The following is a 26,204-nucleotide window of genomic DNA, read 5'->3' as shown; positions in this document are numbered from 1 at the left end:
ACCCAAGGCAAATCCCAGCTGCAGATACTGGTCACGAGCCCCGGGGGTTGCAAGTAACAGAAGACCAGCCTCAAGTTGGCTTCAGAAAAAGAATTTATTGGCTGGAATTGGGAAGCCCAGGAGCAGCCCTGGCTGCAGGCGTGGATGGAGAGAGGGGCTTGAAGGAAGGCACTAGGTCGAACTGTCCCCCAGCAGCCACTCTGGGTCTTGCTCAGCTTCCCACAGGAGCCTTTGTTGAGCCCACTCGCCCAGGGGCCCCAGGCTTCCCTCTGCCCGCCGGGGCCTCCTGAAAACAATGGCCGGCTTAGTGTGTGTGCTCAGCCCATGGTCCCAAGGCCTGGGTTTCCCTGATTCATGACCACAGGACCACTGGGTCCTAGACTCAAGGGGTATTCACCCAGGTGTCAGATCCACACATCCCTGGGGGTGTCTGCTGGGGGCCAGGGTCCCCAAACGCCCACTCCCAATCCCCCTCTCCCTGTATCATGTCAGCATGTGAGACTCGGTCAGTGAACACACCAATTGTTAATAACTCATTGCGGCTACCTGAATTCTACCTTCATCCAGCTCTTCTCTTGAGCCCCTCCTCTCCTGTCAATGGCCTACCTACTGTCGATTCTTTTCTTCCTGTCCCCAGTAGGATTCTGCTTCATTTTGTAATGCACTCATTCAAGGGCTCGTTCACCAGTCATGGGTTCACTGACAGGTAGTCAGGGCGAGTTCCGTGCTGGGTGATGCTGGGACACAGATGTCCCTGATGGGGAGGGCACAGCTGGGGAGAAAGGTGCAATAGCAAGGACTGTGGGACCCTGGCCTGCAGTGGGAGGCTGGAGGCCTTCCTGGAGGAGGGGGCCAGGGTTCTGGCTCCCCTGGCCAGGCTGTATCTTGCTTGGAACCAGGAGAGGGGAGGGCATATAGGGTATGAGCAGGGGACCTGGCAGGAAGGGACAGCTCAGAATGGGAGGGCAGGCTCCCCTCGGGATGTGTCCCTAACTCCTGGGGGCAGACAGCACCTCTCTTGAGATCCCATTGTAATGACTCTGCTCTTGACTCACTGCCCTAACCTACCCCCATGTTCAAGGAGAAGCCTGTCTGCCCGGGACCCAGCCCAGGCCTGGCACATGGAGGAGGGTCAGAGGTGCCCACCCAGTAACAGTCAGGCAAAGGAGCCAATCAACTAATGTATTTTAACCCCAGGAAATGTGTCCAGTCGATTTAGAGGTGTCTGCTGCCTCCTGGAAGACCTGCCCCCTCCCCGCCCCGTGAGTCCCTACCCTAATCTCAGTTTGCACTGAAGGAACCTGAGAAGCTCCAGTGGGCTGAGAGCCTCTCACGGCACCACCGAGTTGGACGTCAAGGCCGGGTTCCCCGCGGGGAGGGAGACAGAGGCAGCAGTTACAACACTGGCTCGGATCTTGTTGAAGCCAAGTCACAAAGCTTTGGTTTCTGCCTCCACACTCAACCCTCACACCTCAGAAGGCACAGCAGATACGAGTGTGCACACGTGACTAAAATCACGGCTGACAACATGATCGCCGAGGGCCTACTGGAGAGCGCAGGGAGCCCTACTCCGTCGCCTGTGCCCCAATGGGAAAAGGGCTTGGGAAGCAGCAGACACGCGCGTAGGTGTGGCTGGGTCACTTGGTTGGAACCAACACAATATCATGAATCAACTGTGCTCCCGTGCGAAGTAAAGAATGTTTAAGAATCATCGTTGACAATGTGCAGTTTAGAATTAAGAGAAAATCAACCCAAATCAGTGTCACTAATGCCCCAGGGGAAGCTTGCAGACGTCTCTGCAGACACAGCAGAAGGGCTAAGGGCCCAGGCACTGAGGTGGGAGCCCCTGTCTCCCAGGAGGCAAGGGCCCCCACTAGTTGGGACCCTGGGCAAGTCACTCCCCACCATGGGCACCCTCACCCAAAAGGTGGAACAACAGAACCTTTCCAGAATATAGAGAGGAAGGCAGAATGATGGGGTTTATCCCAGAGGCGGCCTAGAGTGGGGAGAGGGGTTCCCGTAGGGATGGATGGGAGATTCCCCTCCCCGAGCTGCGCCCACCGCCACCCCACCCGCGCCTTCCAACCCTTGAACTGGCAGGTGTAAGGGAGGGTCCCCTGGGAAAACAGTTTTTGAGGCAAGTGGAACAGCAGCCCCCACCTAGGCTCTGCTTGAAACCGCACTGTGGCCCTGAGCGAGGATTAGAAGAAGATTTGGAACCATGCTGAAAATTGATTTCTGCCCCTCTTCCTGTAACGCTGCTGGGTACAGGGCCTTCTGCTTTACGGGCCCGGCCAACCGGCCCCAGCCACTTGTAACCCTGCAAAGCCCATGTAGCAGCTGGTCTGAGAGCCGCAGAGGCCCTGCCGGGGGGGCGGCCAAGTTGGCTCACTGCAGAAGGTGGACGGCGGCTGCCTTGCAGATGAGCCTGGCGGTCAGGGGGGAGTTGGGCTTTAAGGCATCTCGCTCCATCAGAAGGCTCCTGGGGAAACAGAGACAGGATCGGTGCTGGAACCTTCTAGAAGCTGGGGGATGGATGGCTCTCCACCCCAAGGCAGGACACGAGCAGCACGGGCTGGGGCTGAGCTGGCAGAAAGCAAGACGCCCCCTTACCCAGTGGTGGAGGGAGGGGCTGGCATCACGGCCCAGGGGACAGGTGGGACCAAGGCCCAGAGGCAGGAGACAGGGCCTTGGCAGGGGTGGGGAGAGGACAGCAGGTGGGCAGCGCTGTGAGGTTGAGAAAACCTGGGCTCCTGCCCTACGTCTTCATGCTGGCCCAGGCCGTCGGTGATTGGAGACCACCCTGGCATCGTCCCGGTGATGCCCAAGTGCAGAGCGTTTCAGGGTGGGGCTGCTGTGGCCTCACCTGCCCCAGGACTGGGGGCCTGTCCCCTCGCCATAAGGAGTGCCTGGACCAGAGGGTGGGGCGAGACTGTGGAGACGGGGGGAGGACCATGCCTGAGAATGCCGGAAAAGACCCTGATGCTGGGAAAGACTGGGAGTAGGAGCAGAAGGGGACGACAGAGGATGAGAGGGTTGGATGGCATCACCAACTCGATGGACATGAGTTTGAGCAAGCTCCGGGAGTGGGTGATAGACAGGGAAGCCTGGCGTGCTGCCGTCCACGGGGTTGCAAAGAGTCGGACACAACTGAGCAACTGAACAACAACATGCCTGAGAATGTTCTGGGGAATGAAGCGGCCAAAAGGACAGTGAGGGGGAAGTTCCAGCTTTCAACAAGGGAGGATAATTTAAGACCCCCCACACAACTGGCCATAGTGATCCTCTGCACTAAGGGTGGGGTTAAGGGGCTGGGCCTGGCACTGGGGCGGGGGACACCATGGCAGGGGGCCGAGGCTTTCTGCTTTGGAGGGGAGGGGGACTGAGCAGTGTGAGGACGCCAGGAGGGCACCCCGCTGGCAGTGGGCTCCCCAGCACCCCCAGAGTGGACCGCATCGTGCCCCCCAGCTGACCCCGGCTCCCCTGCTCAAGGCCTCGCCCGTCTCTCTGTCCACAGGGCCCCACCCTCCCTCCCAGCTGCCACCAGGCCTGGAGCTCCCCGAGCAGCTCCAGCACTAGAGAATGTGTGCGGCTTTGCACGTGGCTGCGGGGGGCTGGCAGAGAGGGCCGTGCGTCCAGGGTGCTACAGGCTGTCACCACTTCCTGCGTGTCTGTCCACACTTGTGGGACACACCATCCATGCCTGTTTCATCAGCGCCACCAACAGCTGCACTGCCCGGTTTGGAACCACCACTGAGGAAGCCAGGCCTTGCCTGCCGTGGGCTGCGTGGACTCTGGCCCCTTCCGCCGGACCTCTGACCTCTCGAGTCCAGCAAGGGCCCCCTGTGCAGTCTGGACTTGCAGCAGCAGCTTCACAGGGCCTCAGGACACCCCTTCCGCCCACCCGGCACCCCGGTTCCCCTTTCCCCTTGGCACTCCAGCTGGCCAGGAGACTTGGGCGAGGAGGGGGGTCTCATCTCAGCCCCAGGGCACTGGGGCCAGTGGGGCTGAGAGAAGCCGGGGGTGGGAGCACGGAGGTGGAGGCAGTGGCTGGCTTCCCAGAGCTTTCTTCCTGGGGTGCCCCCACCCTGACACCCCCAACCCTCCAGCCACACCCCTCCTCCTGAGCAGATCACCTCTGAGCCGGTTAAACCCGCTGGTCTCAGGAGTCCCCCTGAATGTCACCTCCAGGGGCCCCCTCCCACTCTGAGCCGCCATCCACTCAGCCCCTCCATCACAGTGTCCCAGGCAGTGTGCCCACGCCCACAGCATTTACGCACACATTTGTGGGATGAACCACTTACTCCCTGCAGGAGAGGGAAGCTCCTGGCAGCCTTGGCTGGGGCCTACCCGCCCACCTCTCCCCCTGGCACCTGGCACAGTTTGGCAGGACAATGTGAGCCAAGGCCTGAAAGCTCAGTGGGCGTCAGTGGGTGCAGGAGAAGGAAGGGCGTCCCAGGCAGAGGGGCGGCATGTGTGAAGGCCCAGGAGCCTGCATGAGTAACAAGCTCAGCGTGGCCAGGACAAGCAGTGCGCTGGGGGGGCGGGGTGGGGGGTGCTGAAGGCAGGGCCCTCAGCCCCTTTGGTCGAGTTGCAGATGCTCAGAGGGGAGAACCAGGCACCCTCGGGGCCTTGTGTCTTTGCAGGCTTAGAGATAGGCACCACCTTGGGCCAAGCCAGGTGGGAGCCTCTAGGCTCCTGGAAGTCCGGGGGAGACCCCCAAGTGAGAGGGGCTGTGCTCGGGGCCCTTCTTGGCTGGGCTCTGGGCCAGAATGAGGAACTCACCGGGCCACGTGCTTGTGGAGGCCGGATGAGCAGTTCAAGGCCGCGTGAATCAGTAACTGGTTGAAGACGTCTCTCTGAAAGATGCATTGGGCACGTGAGACCCCATGACGCAGGACGAGGGGTGGGGACCCCCTTCCCCACTGCAGGCCGGCCAGTCCTTAGGGACAAGCTCACGGGGGTATGAACCGCAAGGACCTCCCCACCTCGCGGGCACCCAGGGGCTGCGGACTGCGGGGGCTCCTGGCCCCAGGGCCCTTGCATGACACGCGCAAGGCTGGGGCTCACCTGGGCATTGCTGCCTCCGATCTGGACCAGCCGGTAGCGGATGGGCAGGAGCAGCTCCACCACGCGGTCAGGGCTCCCATCCTGGGCCTCCACCAGGGCCTGGCACAGGGGCAGCCCCACGTCGCGGGCCAGGAGGTGCTGGCAGTTCTCCCCCGGGGACCTGCCGGCCCGAGAGGGTGCCCTCAGCCTGGGCTGCCCCCGTGACGACGCATCGGCCTCCCATCTGACTCAGGTCCCTAAGAGGGTGGCCTCCTCCTAAGCCCAGCGTCCCTGGCTCCGTGCCCCACACAGTAGGGGCTTTGATCAGGTGGTTTGACGGAGGACAGGCCACCAGGGACGGGAGAGAACAGGGCTCTCAACTCAGTTCAATGGCGCTGTGGCCTCGGGCCGGTGTCCTGATGCCTGACCTCAGTTTGCTCATCTATAAAATGGGAGTAGCAGAGCCGACCTTGCAGGGAAAGCAAGTCAAGGCTGGTACTGGAGCTGGTGCCGCCCCTGGACTGAATGAACAGCTGGGGCAGGCCTCATCTTCCCAGGGCCCTCAGGAGGTGGCCGATCTGGGTCATGAGGGCTGGGGGCCTTAAGCTATGGCCAAAGCCCCAAGAGGAGGAGCAGGGCAAGTGGCCGTGGGTGTCACCCTCCCCTGGGCAGCCGGGACAAACCGCCAGGGTTCCTGGTCCCCAGCTGTAGCCCTCCAGTCGGGAGGCGGCTGGCCACATCCCTGGCGGCCTGTACTGTGCCTCCCCAGACTCTCTGGCCCCACTGTGATTGATGTGGGGGATGTCGCCACGTCACTGCCCCTGAACCAGCCTGTCCCACCAGCCGAGGAAACAGGCTGAGAGCAGAGGGCTGAGACCCAGTAAGGGGCAGTCCCTCTGGCTCCAGGGCCTCCCCGCCTCCCCTGGGTGTGACATTGACCTTGACCTTGAGGCCTAGAGGATAGAGACTGCTCTGTGTCCCGGGGGGAAGCAACTGTACCCTCGAAGGGCACGCCCCACGGGGACGCACACCTGGGGGAGACTGAACACCTGGGGTGCACGCCTTCGGAGGATGCACGTCTAAGGGGCACCCCTGGGAGAGGCCCTCCACGGGCATCTGTGTGGCTGTGCTCACCTGGGGCCTCCACGCTCAGCCTCCCAGCAGGCAGAGGCAGTCTGCCGCGCTGCCCCCACCCCCTGCCCCAGGCCCTCCACGTACTCGCTGACGTCCCGCAGGGTGGTCAGCAGCTCCTGCGTGGTCTGGGCATCCCCCGCGCCCAGGGACGCCATCAGGAAGTGTGCGTCGTTGAAGAGCAGGATGTGGTCTCGGCTGTGCTTCCGGGTCACAGACAGGACGTCCTGCCACCGCTCGCCCACGGAGACCCCTGGGGACACAGGGACACCCGCGGGCCTGGCGTGAGCGCTGAGTGCAGGAGCCTCTGGCCCCCACAGGTGGTTCCACGTGAGGAGGCCCCACGAAGCTGGCAGGTGGCATCTGGCTTCGGGCTTAGGCCTGTGGGCCTGGCTTACGTACGTTAGCTTTGTTTAATCATAAAAGCAGCAGACACGGGTAAGGTAGAAACCCAATCAAAATAATAAAAGCTATGGAAGGGTGTTCAGCGAAGTCTCTGACCCCTCTGACAAACCCCAAACCACTGTAATGGAGAATGAAATGACAACCCACTCCAGTCTTCCTGCCTGGAGAATCCCATGGACAGGGGAGCCTGGTGGGTACAGTCCACGGGGCTGCAAAGAGTCAGATGCGACTAAGCCAAACCACTGTAAAACTTCCTCTCGTGGTTCTCACTGGGAAGGCCCCTGACACAGGGCAGGGGGCCAGTCAGAACCTACAGAATTCATAACGAGCCTCCTTTGGGCCTTCCTTCTGGGGCTTCCCTGGTGGCGCAGATGGTCAAGAATCTGCTCGCAATGCGGGAGACCTGGGTTCGATTTCTGGGCTGGGACGATCCCCTGAAGGAGAGCATAGCAACCCACTCCAGTGTTCTTGCCTGGAGAACCCCATAAACAGAGGAGCCTGGCGGACCGCAGTCCATGGGGCTGCAAAGAGCTGTCGCAGAATTGGGCACGACTGAGCGACTAAGCACCCCTTTGGGTCTGTATTTCCAGCTCGAGACTGTTCCTTCTGCTCTGCCCTCTCACACCACCTCCCCTCCCGTCCCTCGTGGATCCTGCAAGTTACCCGATCCCCCCTCCTGCTCCTCGCCGAGGGGCCACGGGAAAGGGCATCACAGCAGGGAGCGGCCTATCCAGCACTCCAAGGATGGCAGCCAGGGGCCTGTTCCAGGGGCGAGCGAGCGGCACCCCCTCGCTCTGTGGACTGTACCCCCCAGGCACGACCCTGTGGTTGCCCTGGACCTCCATGTCTCTGCCCGTCAACTGGAAGCAGCCTGGAGGCTCCACTCTGCAGTGAGGAAGCGCGTGGCCTTCCTCTTCCTTCCCCAGCCCCACGGCACCCCGATGGGGCCTCCCAGCCTCCAGACCAGGGCCCTCGGGGGGCCCAGGCTTGAGGCCCGAACTGGGCCTCCACAGACGAAGGGTCCACAGGGTCGGGGTCAACGGGACTCAGCTTCCCCGGGCCCTCCCCACCCCACCCAGTTCTGGAGGGCTCTGGCTGAGCAGAGACACAGGCCCCACTGGCCGGGCTCTGGTGTCGCAGCCCAGTTACCCCCTCGAGGGTGCCCCGGCCTCCAGCCTGGCCTCCCCCGGCTCAGCCCGCTTGCTGGACGGAACCGGTTCAGCCCGGCCCCACAGGCCCTCCAAGATGCAGATAAAAGCAGCATTCATCACCCTCCATGCCAACCCATCAGCCTCCTCCGCCCCATCTGAGCACGGGGACCATGCCGCTCGCTCGCCCCCGGAACAGGCCCCTGGCTGCCGTCCTTGGAGTGCTGGATAGGCCGCTCCCTGCTATGATGCCCTTTCCTGTGGCCCCTCGGCAAGCCCCTACACTCCCTTCTGTGGCTTCCATCTCATCTCCTCTAGGAAGCCTTCCCAGAACACTCTAGTAATGGCCTTGTCCCCACTCTGTCCCACTGACCCGGGCCCTATAGTGGGCACGGGTTTGGCTCTGCTGAACCTGGGAGGGAGAGGAGAGCCATCCGGTACCCTCAGTGGTCAGCCGGAAGCCCTCCGTGGCCCCCAGGAGTACAACCAACCCTGTCTCGGCCACGTCCAAGCATCGGGTGACACTGTTGAGAAACGCTTCTCTCTGAAATCCCTGGGCATTGAGAAACTGAGGTGGCACCCAGAGATGGGTGGCCAGGTGCCACCTGTGCCTTGCAAGCCGGGCAGGCAGGCTGTGGGAACAGCAGGGGCCCGCCAGGATCAGAGCTGGAGGCCTGCGCTCTGAGGGGCAGTGGGAACCAGGAGAAACAGCAGCGGGGGCCTGGCCCCTGGCCTGGGGCCGCGCTGTCCCGGGGCTGAGAGCAGGCCCTGGAGAAACTCGCTCAGGCGCTCCCACCGGCGGTCCCAGCCACAGCACCTCCTGCTCGTCACATGGGAGGGGAGGAACCAGGAAGCAGACAGGGCTACCTTCCATCTGCAGCCGGTACAGCATGGAGCAGCTGTCCACCACGTCCAGCATCGCCCCGCTGGCCCGCAGGCTGGGGAGGATCTGGAAGACAAGGGCGGGTGGGGGGTGAGGGGCTGCAGGGACCGCCTGAGTCTGCCTGTCGGGGCCAGGCCCTCAGCTCACGGAAGCCACCGCCAGCGTCCCCTCCACCCACCCCTCAGGGTCATTCGGCTCCAGGGCCTGGGCCACTCCGGGTGCCCGAGGGACACTGGACAGACTTGGGAAAGAGCCCAGCGCGCTGGCATCTGGGGGAGTGGGCATCGGGCCCTGGCCCACCTCTCACCTCGTGTCCCCGCCTGGCCTGATAACAACTCCACCTTCAGCCGGTGGGTCTGCACCCCACCCCACAAGCTCCCGTCACCCTTCACTCCCTACCACGAGGAGTGCCTTATATAGGATGAAACTTATATAGGGTTTCCTGTAAGAGCATTTTATCCAGGGTTCAGATCCTCAAACCACAAGCATGTTTGTGCCCCAGACTCTGTTCTTAAGCCCACAGTGGGGTGCCCAGAAGTTGAGTTACGTTTTTTTCTATTAAACACACATCTTTGGCTCAAAAGAGTCTGCCTGCTAATAGAGGAGACTTGGGTTCAATCCCTGGGTCAGGAAGACCCCCCGGAGAAGAGAATGGCAACCCACTCCAGTATTCTTGCCTAGAGAATCCCATGGACAGAGGAGCCTGGTGGGCTACAGTCCACGGGGTCGCAAAGACTCAGACATGAATGAGTGACTAACACTTTCACTTTCAAACATATACTTAGGACCTGGAGAGAGGGGGAATAGTTAGGGTTGAGTAGGTGGGGATTTTCAGTTTGGAAAGATAAAAAAAGTTACAAAAATGGACGGTGGCGAAGGCTGCACTACAGGGTGAAGGTACTGGTCGCCACTGCTTACCGTGGCAACCGCACCCGTAAAGCAGTCACCACGGTAACCGTACACACAAACTGGTTGCCACAGTGACCGTACACTTACACTGGTTACCACGGTAAAATACGGTACATACGCTTTATCTAGTGCTCAGCTGTGTTCGACTCTGCGACCCCATGGATTGCAGCCCACCAGACTCCTCTGTCCTTGGGATTCTCCAGGCAAGAATACTGGAGTGGGTTGCCATGGCCTTCTCCAGGGGATCTTCCCGACCCAGAGATCGAACCTGCGTCTTCTGCATTGGTAGGTGGATTCTTTATCATTAGCACCACCTGGGAAGCCCCAGCGTATATTTTACTACAATTAAAAAAAAAAAAAAAACTCCTGGCAGTTCCCTAATGGCCTAGTGGTGAGGATTCACGCTTGCACTGCCATGTCCCAGGCTCAGTCCCTGGCCAGAGAACTGAGATCCCACAAGCGACGCAGCACGGCCAAAAACATTTCAGGCAGATCGAAGTTTTCACCAAATAAAGGCACTCTCAATGACTAGAAGGAAGCCTGAGGTTTCAGAGATGGCCGTCTGACACGTGCACTCTTCCGAAGCCCCAGGGGTGTGGGTGTGTGTGTGTGTGTGTGCATGCAAATTCAGTCATGTTTGACTCTCTGCAGCCCATCGGACTGTAGCCTGCCAGGCTCCTCTGTCCATGAAATTTTCTAGGCAGGAACACTGGAGTGGGTCGGCATCTCCTCCTCCAGGGGATCTTCCCACCCCAGGGATGGAACCCACATCTCCTGCATTGGCAGGAGGGCTCTTTGCCACCGAGCCACCTGGGAAAGCAATCTCCCAACGCCCCCAGGTGAGCAGAGTCAAATCCCGTCCTGGGTTTCAACACCGCCCTTGGAGAGAATCAACGCTGCGAGGTCCTGCACGAGAGCTGGGCTTCAGCTCCGGCTGTGGGTCTGTCTGGGGCAACACGGACTGGATCAGGGAGCTATTCGAGACTGAAGGTAAACCGACGCGATACACTGAATCGAGTGCAAGCGTGGACTTACATGGTCATCGTAAATGGTCAACGCAGCCTCGTATTCGCCCTGGAAAAATGAAGTTCCGGGATTAACACGGGCAGGAGGTGAGATGAGATGCTGAGACACGAACTGAAAACGCCTCGACAAAGGCCCCGGCCTGCCTGCCCACAGCTTGGTGGGTCTCGGGATGGGAGGAGAGGAACCCACCCCGCCCCAGCCCTTCCTTCCCCAGGCAGCTGCTGCTAGGGCAGCCCTTTCCGCGCAAGCATCGTTTTTCGCATGAGGCGCTTGTCGAGCGGCTGTGAGCTCTCTCATCTATTCCTTCCAGGACGGTTTCTTCCTCTCTGTCTTTCCCTCATGGACCATTCAGCTGGGGTCACCGCGTTCTCGAAGACGCTGTATTACTGCATTCTGCATATCCTTACAGGGTCCTTACCTTCCAAGCGTTTCTCTTTGGACATTTAGGGAGCTTCTAGGTTTTCTCTATGACAAACTGTAAGAAGAGCCCTTATAATGGGACCCAGTGGTAGGGTCGCTGGGGTCAAGCACGGCCCCACATCCGCGCCCCCACTGGGGTGAAGCACTGTGAGGGTCCCATGGCTCGTTCGGGCTCAACCATGGGGTGCGGGCCTGGCAGCTCACTCCAGGGGCTGCCTTGGAGCAGTTCACACTGGAGCTTCCTTGTCGCCACAAAGGGCACACGTGTGTACAGGATTTCTGAGTGCAGGACGGTGGGAAATACCTGAAGGAGTTCAAACCTGAAAAGCTGTTTGAAAACGTGAGGGCCTGACCGCACGAGAACACCGCTGAAACGCACAAAGACATGGCCCTGCTCGGCAGGGCACGAACAGCAGCACGAGGGGGAGCCTCTCTTCCCTTGGAGGGTAAGACCCTACTCAGACAGAAGGCCCTCCACCTCTGCAGGGTAAGACAGCCGGCCATCTTACCTTTTCAATCAGATATAAGGCCCAGTGCCAGTAATTATGACAAGCAAGCATGTCAGAGCCCTGGGGAAAGAACAGGAGAGTGAGAAACATCTGACAGCCCAGGGTCGGGCAGTGGGGCGGTGGGGCGGCGGTACGGGGTGGGGGCAGCGGGGGTTAAGCAGCTGCTGTCAGTGTCAACGCAGAGCCCCGCAGCTTTGGGTGCAGGAAACAATTCCCAGCCCCTGCCTCGGCTGCTCTGGCTGGCAAGTCCACGCCTGTCCATTCCTTCGGCCCTGAGCCTCGGCAAGCGGTGTGCCTGAATTTACCGAGGTGGCTGAAGCTATGGCAGGCTGGCATCTTAGCCCCAGGACAAGGAGACAGGAAAACCAGAGCCACCCAGAGGGGGCCACTTGGCTCCCCAAGCCTCGCCTTCCTGAGGTGTGGTGTGGAGAAAATGAGGAAGTCCATCCAAACGGCTGCAGAGGCCGACTGTGCCCAACAGGCAGGGCGTCCCAGTAAAGCCTGACGGACAGCTGTGCCCGGGGCCGGACCTCCACAGGCCCTGGCACAGCCCACGGGATAAAGGGCAGGGGCGACACCTGGACGGCTGCGGCTGCTCTGCTTTGGGCCCCACCACGAACGCCAGCCTACAGGGCTGCGGCAGACACTTGCTTCTCTGCTTGGACACCTCCTGCCTCCTCCACGGCCCACGTCTACCTGGCACCTATGTCTGAGGATTCAACCCTCCCAGCTCCTCTCCATCACAGGCCACTGCGAGCTTCTGTTTACAGTGATCCTACACCTCCCTGTCCTTTGTCTACAAACTCCTACTCACCCTTCGACATTCATCTCATAGGCTGCCTCCACCAGGAAGCCTTCTCTGACTGCTTCCCCCTCAAGCTCAATTGGGTAGGATGCTTCCTCTGGGTTTCCATACCCCCAAGAGTGCCCCTGTCATGCTGTGGTCGTGCTGGGAGCTGCTGGCTCCACTTGAAGCCTTTTGCAGACAGAGATGCCTGGGCAGGACTCTCAGTGGGGTCCCTGGGATGAGGTAAAGCCTGGGACACTGACTGGAGCCTGAAGAACTGAGCTCAGTGCCGGCAGCCAAGGGCCCGGGGCAGACACTGGAGGATGGGAAGGGGAGCTGCAGGCCCCGCCATCTGCCCCTGGGCCATGCAGCCGGGCTGGAGGCCGCCAGGAGCCACTGCAGGCCCCATGCACAGGCGTCGGGGCCCAGCACCTGCCAGATGAGCCCAGCCATCAAGGGCTGCCTCGTGTTACAGAGTCAGACCAGCGTCCAAGGGTGCTCCTTTGGGGCCAGGGGCCTCATGGCAGTGGCAACAGCAGGTTTTTCAGATGAGGAAACTGAGGCTCAGAGGGACTGGGCTCTTGCCCTGGGAAGAAACCAGGCCTCAAGCACCCAGGCCCAGGAAATCCAGAGTCTGGGGCAGGAAGTAAATGGAATGAATACAAATGACCCGGCCTTGGCCAGGCCTCCCCAGCCTCCCCCTTGGAGGGCATGGATGCCCAGGCGCCCCCTCCATGCAGGGTCAGTCCTGCCAGGAGAGTCTGAGGTCCAGGGCCTGACCCACACTGCGGCCCCCACTCCCCACCCAGGGCCGAGGTCAGGCCCAGGGTCTGGGGATCCTTAAAAAGACGTGAGTCTGAACCTAATGCCGTCACAGTTCTCCAAGCTGACCTTCCACCTGCTTGCCTGCTCTACCTAACACCCCTCCCGTAGAGGCCGGGACGCTGCCTTCTTGTCAATGACGTCTCACTGGCCCTCGTGGGCCAGGGAGCCGGTGTGGGGCACCGAGGTGCCCGAGCCAGCCCCCGCTCCCTGCCGGGTTCCTGGTCTCACCTGCGTTTGCTCAGTTGCTGACCACCCACTGCTGGGTGCCCACTGGGGCCCAGAGAAGGGCAGGGCAGCAGACCACCCCTGGACAAGTAGCCCGGGTGTGTGCTAGGGACAGACCCGAGGACAAGAGGCACGGGTGAGGATGGAGGGCCACCGCAGCTGGGCACAGGTGGACATAGGGAGGCCCCAGGGCGGTCAGGCCCCAGGAAGGGCCTGGCAGGGCTTGAGGGGTCTGGATGGCATGGGTGCCGCTGCCCCACCAGGGACTTGACCCCCGCATGCCAGCCCTGCAGACAGTCGCTGGGCCCTCATCCACCCCATCGGCCCCTGGCTGCACCAGCTGCTCCCTGAGGACACTGTGTGGCTCTGGGGTCCGTGTCCAGCCCTCTAGCCAGTGGCGGAGGAGGCAGCTCAGAGCCTTCGTGGTTCTCACCAGTGCTAGGCTCTTGTTCGCTGCCGTTGTTTAGTCGCTCAGTTGTGTTCGACACTTTGCGACCCCGTGGACTGTAGCCCGCCAGGCTTCTCTGTCCATGGGACTCTCCAGGCAAGGATACAGGAGTGGGTTGCCATTTCCTTCTCCAGGGGATCTTCCTGACCCAGGGATCGAACCTGAGTCTCCTGCATTGTAGAAGGATTCTTTACTGCTGAGCCACCTAGGAAGCCTCGGTTCTTGTTCACCCAGTTATTTTTCTTCTACAGCCAAGTGCCTCAGGCCACGACCAATTCTAGAATTACCTGCAAATTGCTGGCAGGTGTTGGGGAGCCATGTGGCTCCCAGGGGACCCTGTGGTTTGCTAGGAATGCTTCCAAGCGGAACATAAGTTTCCCCAAAACTAAGCTGCACCCAGTAACCCTATCTGTTAATCCTCAGCTTAACTTAGGAGGACAGATAGAATTTTCCAGGCAGGTGGATGGACAAGAACCATACCTTCCAGTGGGCTTCTGAGTGCTGCATGAACTCCAGTCCTTCCTGGACCTCCGCTTTCATCTCGTGAATATGCGCAACGGTGTGCACCGACCACGCGTCCGTCGGGTTAATGGATAAAGCCTATGTGGGTGAGGAGGGGGAGGGGGGGACAAAGCAAGATGAGGTGTGAGTCAGGCCACCTGGTGACGAGGCGTCCCAAGCGCAGGGGCACCAGGTGCCTGGGCTCTGCCTCAAAGTAACGACCCCAAAGACCAGCCCGTGAACCAAACGCTGGATGCTGCCAACGGGGGTGTCAGTGCCCACTTCACGGATGAGGAAACTAAGGCTCAGGGAGGCTGAGTGACTTGCCCAGAGCTGCACAGTGGGGCGGCAGTGGGGTCTTTCCAACACAGGGCTTATCCAGGCCCTTCGCCCCAAGCCTCCGGTACACAGCTGAGTCACGCGCAACGCGCCGCCCAGCGCGTTCTCCACCTTCCTCTCGGGGCTGCCGTGGAGGCCAGTGGACCCTGAGTGTGTATGGACTCCAGGGGCTCTCAGCTGCCCCTCCCGACAGTACACACGCGAGGACCGCACACACGCGAGGACCACACGTGTGGCTTTCCAGGCTCATTCTGATACTGCTAGTAACAGCGACAGCCACTCACAGGACCAGTGGACTCGCCGGCGACAGCACGGCAGAGCGACGCGAGGCTACTGAGCGCCTACTGGACCCGGCACAGGGCAGTCAGCCAAGCTTCCCCGCGACGCTGGGGACCACCCACACGGGCCCAGGCCCCCCCACCCAACCACGGGCCCCCCCGGCCCTGCCACCTCGGTTCCCCCGTGCCTTTCACCTCTGCCCCTGGCCTGGCCCCTGCCAGGTGGTCTGCGCTGCAGCAGGCGGCGTGAAGCCCCACTGCACCGGCCTGTCTGGTCCGCGTGGGGACAGAGAAGGGGCCCGCCTGCAGGGACGCTGGGGGCCTGGGGCAGAGCCCCACAGGACCGGGACGCTGCAGGAGACCCCGGGGGTGCAGCGCGGGGCCGGGGCTCAGGGCAGGGGCTGCTCTCACCCCCTGCAGGGATCGTGGCCGCCCTCCCCGCTGACCTGCTTCCCCCACAGTTTCCTGGGGCAGAGTCCCCTGGTCAGGGCAGCCTGGCCCTGCTGCCCCCAGACTTTGCCCCCAGCACCCGGCCCGCCTGCCTCTGCCCTAAGCCTCGGTCTGTCAGTGCTCGGTCTATCAGCCAGCCTGGGCCTGCCGCTCCCCTTCCCCACGGCCGCCCTTTGCTCTTTCTGCCCTGGGGGTTCAGCCTGCAGACGAGGCCCGGGTGTCATCATCATGAAGCCTCTCCCGATCCCAGAGGGGCCTGTGGCACTTACTCTCAGTTTCCGAGAAGCCTGGCCTTGCCCAGTACCTGTCTGTAGGGGTCTGGTGCTGGGGTCCACGTGTGGGCACCCGCAGGAGAACAAGTGTGAAGGGAGGGAAGGGGTCCCCCCACATCACCCCTTCCTGCTCCTGTGGTTGTGACCCTTCACCTTTTGGCCACCCTCTGACTTCCTGAACCATCCTGCCACCCACAGGTGCTCACACAGATGGCGCCCAGCAGGAGGGCCCAATGCCAAGGTGTCCAGGGGACCTTCCTGCAGCTGGCCCCCTGGGAGGTGACACCTGGTCCCCCAGCACAGAGCCAAGAGTACCATGAAGTCCCCTGTGTCCCCCCTCAAAGCCCTGACTCGGGACTGCATCACAGACCCTGTCACCTCCTGTCAAGTCTCACCTCTATATGTGAGTCCAGAGGTCTGCAGAGACCCATGTGCCCTGTGGCCCCAGGAGGGCACCGCTGCCCCCTGGGGAGGGGGAGGGTGCTGGGAGCCCTCCAGGGCAACATCTGGGGGAAGAGCCCTGCTGGGAGCTGGGCAGCAGGTCTGTCCAGGCAGCACGGATGGTGCTCAGGCAGCCTGGGGGAGCCTGGCACTGCCTTCTGTGGGCTGGGCGGCCTTGGCCTTGGCCTCCCAGAGCCCGGCTCCCTCCTCTGAGTGATGAAGGGCTCAATGCCTCATGGCATGCATCCAACAGATGGACCGGGCACGTCCAAGTGAGGGCCACCCTGAGCCAGGCCCAGGAGCAGCCTTCACTCCCGGGTACATGGTGGTCCCTCCCTGGGCCTCAGTCTCTACTCCTGGGAGGGGATGCACTGGAGGAGGGCCCTCTGAGTCAGAGAAGCCGAGGCCCTGGGGCCTGCAAGCCAGGCTGTCCAGGGTGAGTCCAGGGTAGCGGCCAGCCAATGAGCCCCAGCCCAGAGGGAGGGGCCAGGCCTGCGGGAAGCACTTAGCAGCCCACCCAGCTCTGTGCCCTTGGCTGCGGCTCCCTCTGGTGGTCGTGGTACACAAGAGAAGGCCTGGCCAGCAGGCCCCAGTGCCAGGTCAGGGCCCACCCGAAGCAGCCTGATGAGATAAAATTTGTATTTTAAGGCAGGACAAGGAAAATTAAGCATGAGATCCTCTCTGTGCTTGTTCGGGGCTCCTCCCTGGCTCCCTGTGCAGCACATGCCTGCATCACACACTGACCAGAGCTCCTCAAAGAAGGGAGCGCCTACTCGGCCCTAGAGATGGAGTCTTTTCCTCTCTTCCGACGCTAGCAGCCTGTCCTTCAGAGAACACTGCCCTTTCGCAGCTCTGCAGCGGGGCATGGTGACTCGCTGCTCACTTTGTTCACGCTTATCCAGACTGTGTGTCCTTGGTGGCCTTTAGGGAAAATATCAGGATGTCATTTTGATGTTCGGTCCTTTGTCTCACACAAGTAGGCGGCTGTATCTTCAGGTTCTAACAGGCGGACAGTGCTCAGAACTGTCTGCTTCCCAGTTTACAATCCTCAGTTTGGCTCGAGTAAAATTCCCTTTCTTTCCTTCCTAACTTGAGAGTTCAGTGGATTTTTGGCGACAAGCCTCACTCAGCACCTAAGGGTCCCCTCTCGGAGGCTTGGTGCTATCAGCAATGCTTAGAAACCTGCGGTTCCAGGCGGGGGAAGCAACGCTGACACCCGCTTCGCACCTACACAGTCTGGGTCCAGAACACACAGGGGGGGCCCTGGAGACATGGAACCGGGGGTGCACAGAGCCGCCACGCCATGCAGCCCAGAGCGGGAGGGGCAGATGGAGCCTCACGGGCCTTCCCCACCTGTGCAAGGTAGCTCTGCAGACCCAGGGGGCACAGGTGGCCAGAGGGAACCACCCTCCCTGTTAATACAAGCCCTCCCAGCAGGAAATGGGGTGCAGAGTGGGCGGCCGAGCCTGGCCTGCTCTGCGCCCCGACACCACTCCCCCAGAGCTCCCGCACCTCGGGAAGGGCCCGCCTACCTCTTTGGCGAGCTTTTCTGCCCGATCGTAGAGGTTGGTTTCCATCAGTCCGAAAGAATAGATGCCTTTCACGTAGCTGGAAACAAACAAAAATTATCATTTGTTAAAAATGGATGGGAACCATTCCACCCGCGACACGGTGGGTGCAGGGTTGTGTCTGGACATATGCCCTACGTGGAATTCGAATCTTTGCAGCTCATTATCGGATCAAGTTAAGATGAGGTCATCCCGGATGAGGGTGGGCCCTAAACCTAATGACTGGCGTCCTTATAAGAGAAAGGAGAGGGAGGTTTTGGATGCAGAAGACACATGGAGACACACACAGAGGACAGACAGTCAGGTGGAGATGAAGGCAGAGACTGGAATGGTTTCAGACTTGCCAGTCCCCACAGTCACCGAAGCCAATTCCGTAAAATAAATACACCTCCCTCCCTCCTCCGCCCTCTCTCTCCCGCTCTGTGTGTGTAAATAACATGGCTATAGCTATACATATCCTGGGTTTCCCTCGTGGCTCAGTGGTAAAGAATCGGCCTGCCAATGTAGGAGACTTGGGTTGGATCCCTGGGTCGGGAAGATCTCCTGGAGGAGGAAATGGCCACCCACTCTAGTATTCTTTCCTGGAGAATTCCATGGACAGAGGAGCCTGGCGGGCTAAGTCCTTGGGGTCGGACACAAAACTCAGTGGCCAAATAACAGCAAACACACATCCTGTTGGTTCTGTTTTCTGGAGAACCCTAACACAGCCCTTCAGTCTCTTAATCCACTTGCCCTATACAACAATCCTGTGATACAGACGCAGTGGAGGCGTGCCCGTGTGGACGTCCCTCGGCCTGCTCACAGGTAGCCCACGCCTCCCTCTCCTTCCAGCCTGTGCTCGGCCTGCTCACAGGTAGCCCACGCCTCCCTCTCCTTCCAGCCTGTGCTTGGCCTGCTCACAGGTAGCCCACGCCTCCCTCTCCTTCCAGCCCGTGGTGGCACTGTGCTTCCTGGCCTCCTGCAGGGGTGATTGGATCTGGCCAGCAACTCAGAGCACTTCACTCTGAGCACTGATGTCATTGCAAGTCCCCCAGGAGAGCTCTCTTTCCTCTTAGCAGCTGGTGTGTCCAGAGAGTAGTGGCCTCACCAGCTGGGATCCCAGAGGGAGACAATGGCATGGGCCCAGAGCCTCTGCCCGCCTCTGACGGACATGTATCAGGAGGGAGAAGCCTGCCTTTCTCGTAATAAGAAGTGGAGCAAAGCGGCTAGAGGATGTTTGTTACTGCAGCAAAAACTACTTTGTGCTGACTGATACATGATGGTATTACTTCATTCCCAGGGTGGGATAAAGATCAAATGAGGACGCGAAGCCTTTTCACTTTTTTGTTTTCTGGCCGAGACTTGTGGCGAAACCGTAGATCCCTGACCAGGAGTCCAACCCAGGCACAGAGGCCTGACCCCTGGACCACCAGGGAACTCCCACCTTTTCACTTCGGAGAAACAGGAAATAGCAACGGCAGTCTCGTGAGTTTCAGGGCAGAGGAGAGAGGCTGAGACAGGAATGATGTGACTCCTCGCGGGCACCGACCTGCTCAGGGGGACATCGGGCGTCCAGAAGGGATAAACTCGAGCCACAGAATCTCGCATCTGCTCCTGGTAGCCCAGGTAAAAGTAGGCATCGTGGGAAAACTTCAGGGCCAGCATGTCTGTCGGGTGCTCCTGGAGAATCTGCTCCCACAGCTCACAGGCTTTTGGGAAGTTCCTGGAAGCCAAGAGAGGTGTCTCAGCAGCCCTGAGATCAGTTCACCCATGGCGAGCGGAAGGGGCTTCCCTCCTGCCAGCGTTACAGCTCACACTGAGCTGCTTAAAATACACAGGCACGCTTCTGCCTCAGCTTGTGGCTCAGAAAATGCAAAAGCCACTGGGAGCTTTTACTTTCTAATTCAAGCAAAAAAAAAAACTGGTTTCACAAGTTGCCAATTCACCTGAGGCCATGTACCCAGTCTGAGAGGTGGAATTCCAGCCCTGCGCTGACATTCACACTGATTCTCCAGGGAGACAGTGAAGGACAGGGGAGCCTGGTGTGCTGCAGTCCGTGGGGTCACAGAGAGTCAGACACGACTTAGCAACTGAAGAGCAGCAACACCAGGAAGACCGGGACGTCACTGCTTCAGAACGCCTATGCTGTCAGCTCCAGTCCCCCAGGTCTGCAGGCACCTCCCCGGCACGAGCAGACACACGGGCTGTCCTGGGGGCACAGGACATACAGGGGGACAGGTGGGAACCCCGGGGGCAGGGGGCAATGGGCAGACGCTCACCTGGTGTGTTAGGACCAGGAGTCTAAGGGCAAGGGTCTTCCTCTTTCTTTTATCTATTTCTTTACTGTGATCCTATTATTTCTGATGTTGTCATCCAGTTGCTAAGTCGTGTCTGACTCTTTGTGACCCCAGGGACTGTGGCAATTATTTTTGTAACGAAAATAATAACCAACCTATTCAATGAAACCAAATAAGCTGCTTTGAATGTCAGACTACGAATCTGAACCAACCGTGTCCTCAGTCAGCTGAGGATACAGCGGCAGACAAGGTGCGGTTCTCAATCAGACAAGCATGGGAGGCAGGGTGGGCATCGCCCCTCAGCCCCTTCTGCACAGCGCTGGGGCAGCCTGTGGCACCGGCCAGCGAGAGTGGCCCCGGAGTGCCAGCCCCTGGCCCAGGGAGGCCCCTCACCCCTTGGCAAAGGTCTCTACTGCAGACACATGCAGCTGCTCCCGGTGGGTCAGGGGCTGGGTTTTGGCAACCTCCACCATCGTCTTCACGGCCGCATCCAGCTCCTTGTCCAGCCTCACGGAGCTTCCGGTGCCAATCAGCACGAGGCCATTGGCGATGGCGTGGCCCATGGCTGGCGAAAAGGGGGAAAAGAGCTGGTGATTCAGACGGTCCTGCCCAGCCCAGGCAGGCCCCGCAGGTGAAATAAACACCCCACGTCCCAGGAGGGGCAAGTCAGGTGGCCTTAGGCTATGTCCCCACCAACAGTGCAAAGCTCGGATCCTCACCATGCACGTGGAGGTGCAGCAATCCTAACACATCCTGCACCCGCCCCCCCGAACACTTTTCCAGCCAGGGCACTCCAGGGAGCACAAGTGTGTGGGTCACTTGTGCCCGCCCCCCACCAGGTGAGCTGGTCAGGGGCTGCCTCGGGGCGCTTCAGAAGCCCCGCCGCTTCCTTCATCAGCTGCTACTATCCCCGCCACCAGCACAGAGCCTCCTAGGGACCCCCCAGTAGATGCTGTCGGGGAGCTGGCCCCCAGAGCACAGAAGCCACGACCCTGTCTTGCTGCCTTCCTGCGCTGAGAACTTGGAGGTTGAGAAAGACCGGTGGGGGGGTGGCAGTGCCTTGCGGCCCTTGCAGCAGCCTTGCTGGCAGGTGCGCAGGCCCCCGGGTCCCAGCTGGGCTTGCCAGCCCCCACCCTGACAGCGGAAGGATGTCCACTGGTATTTCAAACTCCAGCCCCTAGCCCGGGTCCAGGACCTAGGACCCAACCCGAGTGCTGGGGCCACACCTGGCCCCCGCGTCTGACCTGGGACCAGGGTCTGCTCAGAGAGCCTGAGCCCACGCCCAGAGGCTAGCTCCCCTGACAGCTTCCTTCATCCCCTGTTCTGTGCCCCTTGCCCTCAGCGGGACCTGGCCATGGCGGAGGGTGGCGGGGGTCAAAGGGGGAGTCCTGCTGCCCTCCCCTCCTCAGCCCTTCCCCCAGCCCAGAACCTTACCCAGGCTGGGGCTACCCTGCTGGGGTTCTGGAATGCACTGGGCTGACCCCCATGCTTGCCATGCACATGGCTTGCCTGTGACCAAGCCCCTGTCCCCAGGTCAGTCTCCCTTGCCCCAGCCTCTCTAGGGCAGGGCGTCACTAGGGGGAGGCCTCACTAGTATGCAGAGAGGCTGCAGTGGCCACTTCTTGTGTTTCAGGGGGTTCCAGGCTTTGGATTGAGACAGCCGTGTCTGATCCCAGATCCCCAGCTACCAGTTGGGTAGATTTGGATGTATTTCTTACTCTGCCTGAATCTCAGTTTCCTCACCTGAGAAATGGGATCAGAGTCTTCCTTGCAGAATTACTGTACAATTAAGGGAAACATTTGAAAGACACCTTCTATAGAAACTGGCATCTTTATGGGAGCAGCTGTTATTCCAAGCACAGTGGTGACTGTGATCGTCCCTTCCTCCTAACCTGGTCAATACCACAGGCCTGCCCTCTGCGGCCCAGCTGAGGTCTGTACTCAGAGAACCAGTAAGGGGCTGGACTCATGAAACACGGCCCTCAACCCAGGGGAAGCATCACTCACCGAAGGTCGGATCTGCTGCTTTGAGTTTTGACAGGCAGCCCTCAAGGCCACCAAGGCCCTGGTCGTTGGTCCATCTTACGTACTGAAATTTAAAAGGTGAAACAAAGCTGTCCCAAGGGAGCTTTCAGTTCATGTAAATGAAGGCATGTATCGAAACCTTTTTTCTTTCTTTCTTTCTAGAACACTGAGTATTTTCTGGACCTCAGCTCAAAGAAAATGTAACTGGGTGCATCTCAGATGAAGAGACTTAATACATGTAACTCAAAGCACATTTTTGAGGGCCAGTGAGGCCTCTGTGTCCCAAAATGACGCATCTAAAGGAAAATCCTTCCTGACAGGTGACCTGCCCACAGTGTCAGCCTCAAGAGGGCACTGGACATTTGGGTACTTCTATTTATTCTTTTAAAAAAAGAACCATAGTAAACATCCAATACAGAAAGTTAGGAAGGGCTTCCCAGGTGGCTCAGGGGTGAGAATCCTCCTGCCGATGCAGGGGGCACGGGTTCGACCCCCGGTCCACGGTCCAAAGGCCGTGGAGCAGCTAAGCCCATGTGCCACGATTACTGAGCCTGTGCTCTATGCTCCAGAGGCCACATTCTGCCACAAAAGGAGCCACTGCAACGAGAAGCCCCCGCTAGCCTCAACTAGAGGAAAGTCTGAGCAGCAGTGAAGACCCAGTGCAGCCAAAACTAAATTTAAAAACATATTAAAAGAGAAAAGAGGAAGAGGTGTACAAGCTAAAAGATCAAACGTGTCCTAATTTCCCTGGTGTCTCGGCTGCAATGCAGGAGACCCTGGTTTGATTCCTGGGTCAGGAAGATCCACTGGAGAAGGGATAGGTTACCCACTCCAGTATTCGTGGGCATCCCTTGTGTGGCTCAGCTGGTAAAGAATCCGCCTGCAATCTGAGAGACCTGGGTTTGATCCCTGGGTTAGGAAGATCCCCTGGAGAAAGGAAAGGCTACTCACTCCAGTATTGTGGCCTGGAGAATTCCATGGACTATATAGTCCAAAGAATTGGACTCAATTGATTGGGGTCTCAGAGAGAGTTGGACACGACTGAGCGGCTTTCACTTTCATCCTAATTTCATCTCATCATCGCTCCTGACAATTTGTCTCCAGTCTCTCTGTTTTAACGCCTCCTTACTGATTTGGCTGCACTGGGTCTTAGCTGTGGCACTCAAGATCCCCGATCTTTCTTACGGCAGCACTGGAGCTCAGTGGCAGCAGGCAGGATCTCTGACCAGGGAGGGAACCCCGCCCACCCCGCCCAGCATTGGGAGTATGTAGCTGTAGCCACCAGACCACCGGGAAAAACTAGGCACTAACCTAGTTTTTAAAACTCTGTGGGATGTTCCTGGCAGTTCACGGGGTTGAGATTCTGTGCGCTTCCAACGCAGGGGGTGCATTTCCAATTCCATCCCTGCTGGGGGAGCTAGGATCCCACATGTCAGGTGGCCCAAGCCCAAAACATAAAACAGAAAGAATACTGTAACAGCTTTGAAAGCTTCCAGTGCCATGCCTGTATGCGGTCACCACTGACCAGCTCTACTTGGACAGTTCGACATGGACGGCAGTTCGGCTGTAACCTTAAGCAAGCTATGCAGATGGAAGCTAGAGATCACTGTGCCCGTGTGGAGGCATCATGTCCTCGTGGTGAAAATAAATGCGGCTCTAAGACACACCAAACATATATCTCATGAACATAAAAATCATTCACCAGTTTAAGAAACCTCCTCTTGGATCTTTACAGACAGAACTGCCCCTTCCCTCTGCAGGCATACCTGGGTCAGGGTGGCATCAAACAGTCTGCAGGCCTCGTTGCTTGGGGTTGAGAGCGGCAGCCGGGCATCCTTCCACGCCTGTACACATCAAGAAGCGGTCTTATTCCTTGTAGCCTTCCCAAGGAGCACACATGAGGCTCCACCCCCAAACCCCGAAGGTGCTGATGCCTGCACTCTGCAGGTATAGGCCTGGAGAAGCCCCATCCTTGTGGGGCAGGTGCGGACTCCCAGATTTCACAGATGGTGCAGTTCAAAGAGAGCTGAATCCTGGGTGGGGCCATTTCTAAGTAACTGCCAGGGACTTCTGAGCAGCCAACTGCCCTCAGGCAAGCTCCTCCCTCCCTCTGACCTTTGGCCCCTCTGTGAAATGGGGCTCTGGAGGATACCTGGGTGACTGGGACGTGTGCCCCAGGGCTCCCACACTCAGCAAGGGGGAGGCACTCATCAGGCTGCAGGGGGGTGTGCCCCAGCAAAGGAGGGGCTAGAGTTGGAGTCCAAAACCAGGGGCTGGTCCTTCTCTCTGGCCTGCAGGGTGCCAACCACCAAAGCGATCCCTCTCATTCCACTTTTCAGTCAGACATTAGGGAACACCTCCAGATCTCAAAACTCTGCACTGCATTGGCGGCCCAGGCATCCTGCCAGGGGCACAGGCCGCTCCCCTTACTCCCGGAGCACAGCCGGCAGCCCCTCCAAGTGACAGTGCGGGCAGGTCCCCTCGCTCCTCCTCCTCGGCTCCCCTCCGCAGCGGGCCCTAGACAACACCTTTCAGCGCCCGGCCTCCCCTCCCTGGGACTGCGGGGTTGCTGGGCTACACTGTTTAAGAGGATCTGGGGTCTCCGAGGGGCCGGGCCTCCTGCCACAGATCTCTCGGTGGTGGGGCGCACGGGAGTATCCTCTGGCGCCTTCCGTGGGCCCGGGACGCCTGCGGGACTGTCGGGGGGGGGCCCTGCCACCACCGCACCCCAGGAAGCTCTAGTCCTACCAGCCCCCGTGTCGCGGGGCCACCCTGGGGATGCGGGGCCGAGGGCGGCCTCCAGTACCTGGCAGTCGCGAAGCGGCGTGGTGGCGGCCATGGTGCGGGCTCCGCGACCTTCCGCGTGGGGGCGGGGTGTCGAGCCTCCGGGACGGGGCTGGGGGCGGGACGGGGAAGTCCCCGCCCACTACTTGCTTTAGACACACCCGCCCCGCCCGGAGGGTTACCCTCCCCAGGCTGGCAGCTTTGGTGTGAGCCCCCGCCTACCCGGTCAGACAGGAGCCAGGGGTGGCAGGGGCTGAGTGTGGGCGTGGGAGGGGGAGTTGGATGAGGTTGTCCCTCTCCATGGGAACCCTCTGAGAGGTGACTGCAGTGCCCTGGGAGGCAGAGGAGCCCTGGGGCAGCGGTCCCTTTGAAACTCTGGCGGGTGGGGGCGTGGGGGGGGTGGTGGAGAAAGGGGTCCCAATCGTGGAAATGCGCATTCACAGAGGTCATTTTGACCTGAAGTTTAGCTTGCCCTGCACCCTCTCCAGGATAGAGGTTGTAAGTGGCCGGGAGGGAAAGTGTCTTTGAGACCAAAAAGGAGGTGATGTGACATTTCCCCTCCCATCCCGCTCACCCTTGCAAGTAGCAGGGCTTTCTGGAAACCCTTGACCTGTGCTCCTGCAGGGCCTGGGTCCAGAGCTGGTTTTGGGTGCTAGGAGCAGCTTTGAACAAGTGGGACCAGGGGCCATGCTGTAAGGGCCCCAAACCTGGGTGCCTCTGTCCTGGGTGTGGCCTGGACAGTTGCACAGGGCCTCACACTTAGAAGGACCCCGTGCTCGCTTTAAAGCTCTGCTGTGGTCATCTCGACACTCGTGACCATCTTTGAACAAGGTGCCTACATTTTGGTTTTGCACAGGGCCCTGAAAATCACGCAGTCGGTCCTCTGACAGCCCACGCATCAGCACGTGCATCTTCTCTGAATTCCCCACAGCTCACCACCTCCACGGCCACTAACCCCAAACTGAGTCAGGACCAGCTCACTCACATACCCAGTGTTCTTGCAGCAGGCAGGCCTGTGCCTTTGGTTTCCCTGCACCCCGCCTAAGAGGCCCCCGTCCTTTCAATCCTGTCCACCTACAATCTATCTCCCTCACAGCAGGACAATGCTTCCAACCTGGAAATCAGATCAGGCCCTTCCCTGCTCAAAACCCTCAAACACTCCCCAACCCACTTGAGATGAAATCCAAATACATGACCACGGTCTCGGAGGCCCAGCTTGCTCTGGTCACTGGCCGTCTCTCCAATGACACCTCCTACCACTTCCTCTCCTCTCTGCTTCCTCAAGCCCCACTACTAACCTCCTCTCTCCTTCCTGCCTCCCTGCATCTGTGCTTACAGCTCCCTGTCCTAGTCATGCCCTTCCCTAGCTCGTTGTGAGGCATGCTCCCTCATTTCATGCTGAACTGCTGGCTCAGAGGGCACCTCCTCGAAGAGGCCTCCCTTGATTCTCCATCTCACTGTCATTCCCATCTCTGTACCTGCCTTATTTGTCTTCACATCACTTA

The 26,204-nt window shown here is 59.7% G+C and overlaps 1 protein-coding gene across 2 annotated transcripts; it reads right to left on the bottom strand.

The window, feature by feature from the left end:
* On the bottom strand, positions 76 to 24,825 carry TTC38 (tetratricopeptide repeat domain 38). Of its 2 annotated transcripts, XR_001918139.1 has the most exons (15): positions 24,722 to 24,825; positions 23,682 to 23,759; positions 21,898 to 21,979; positions 20,284 to 20,455; positions 19,143 to 19,316; positions 17,579 to 17,654; positions 14,246 to 14,365; positions 11,481 to 11,540; positions 10,561 to 10,599; positions 8,601 to 8,682; positions 6,268 to 6,433; positions 5,071 to 5,230; positions 4,786 to 4,859; positions 607 to 2,482; positions 76 to 286 (listed from the first exon to the last, which is right to left on the bottom strand). XR_001918139.1 is itself a non-coding variant. In XM_018048911.1 (14 exons), exons 1-14 carry the CDS (start codon positions 24,752 to 24,754, stop codon positions 2,389 to 2,391), a joined length of 1,410 nt encoding a protein of 469 aa, XP_017904400.1. In that variant the 5' UTR covers positions 24,755 to 24,825; the 3' UTR covers positions 76 to 2,388. The 2 variants fall into 2 exon arrangements, 1 of the variants encoding a protein (XP_017904400.1); XM_018048911.1 differs by having other exon boundaries at positions 76 to 2,482.

The sequence above is a fragment of the Capra hircus genome, chromosome 5 (genome assembly GCF_001704415.2).
Source record: "Capra hircus breed San Clemente chromosome 5, ASM170441v1, whole genome shotgun sequence".
Taxonomy (NCBI): Eukaryota; Metazoa; Chordata; class Mammalia; order Artiodactyla; family Bovidae; genus Capra; species Capra hircus.
The sequence above is the reverse complement of the archived record's forward strand: the minus strand, read 5'-3'. Positions and strand labels throughout refer to the sequence as shown.

Bases quoted from the DNA above. Each gene is read 5' to 3' on its own strand.
- TTC38 (XM_018048911.1), bottom strand. From the start codon at position 24,754: ATGGCCGCCACCACGCCGCTTCGCGACTGCCAG. The intron at 17,655-19,142 runs GTCGGTGCCCGC...GTTTGTTTCCAG, and splicing joins CCCGATGTCCCCCTGAGCAG to CTACGTGAAAGGCATCTATT. The intron at 14,366-17,578 runs GTAGGCGGGCCC...TCACCCACATAG, and splicing joins CAGAAAAGCTCGCCAAAGAG to GCTTTATCCATTAACCCGAC.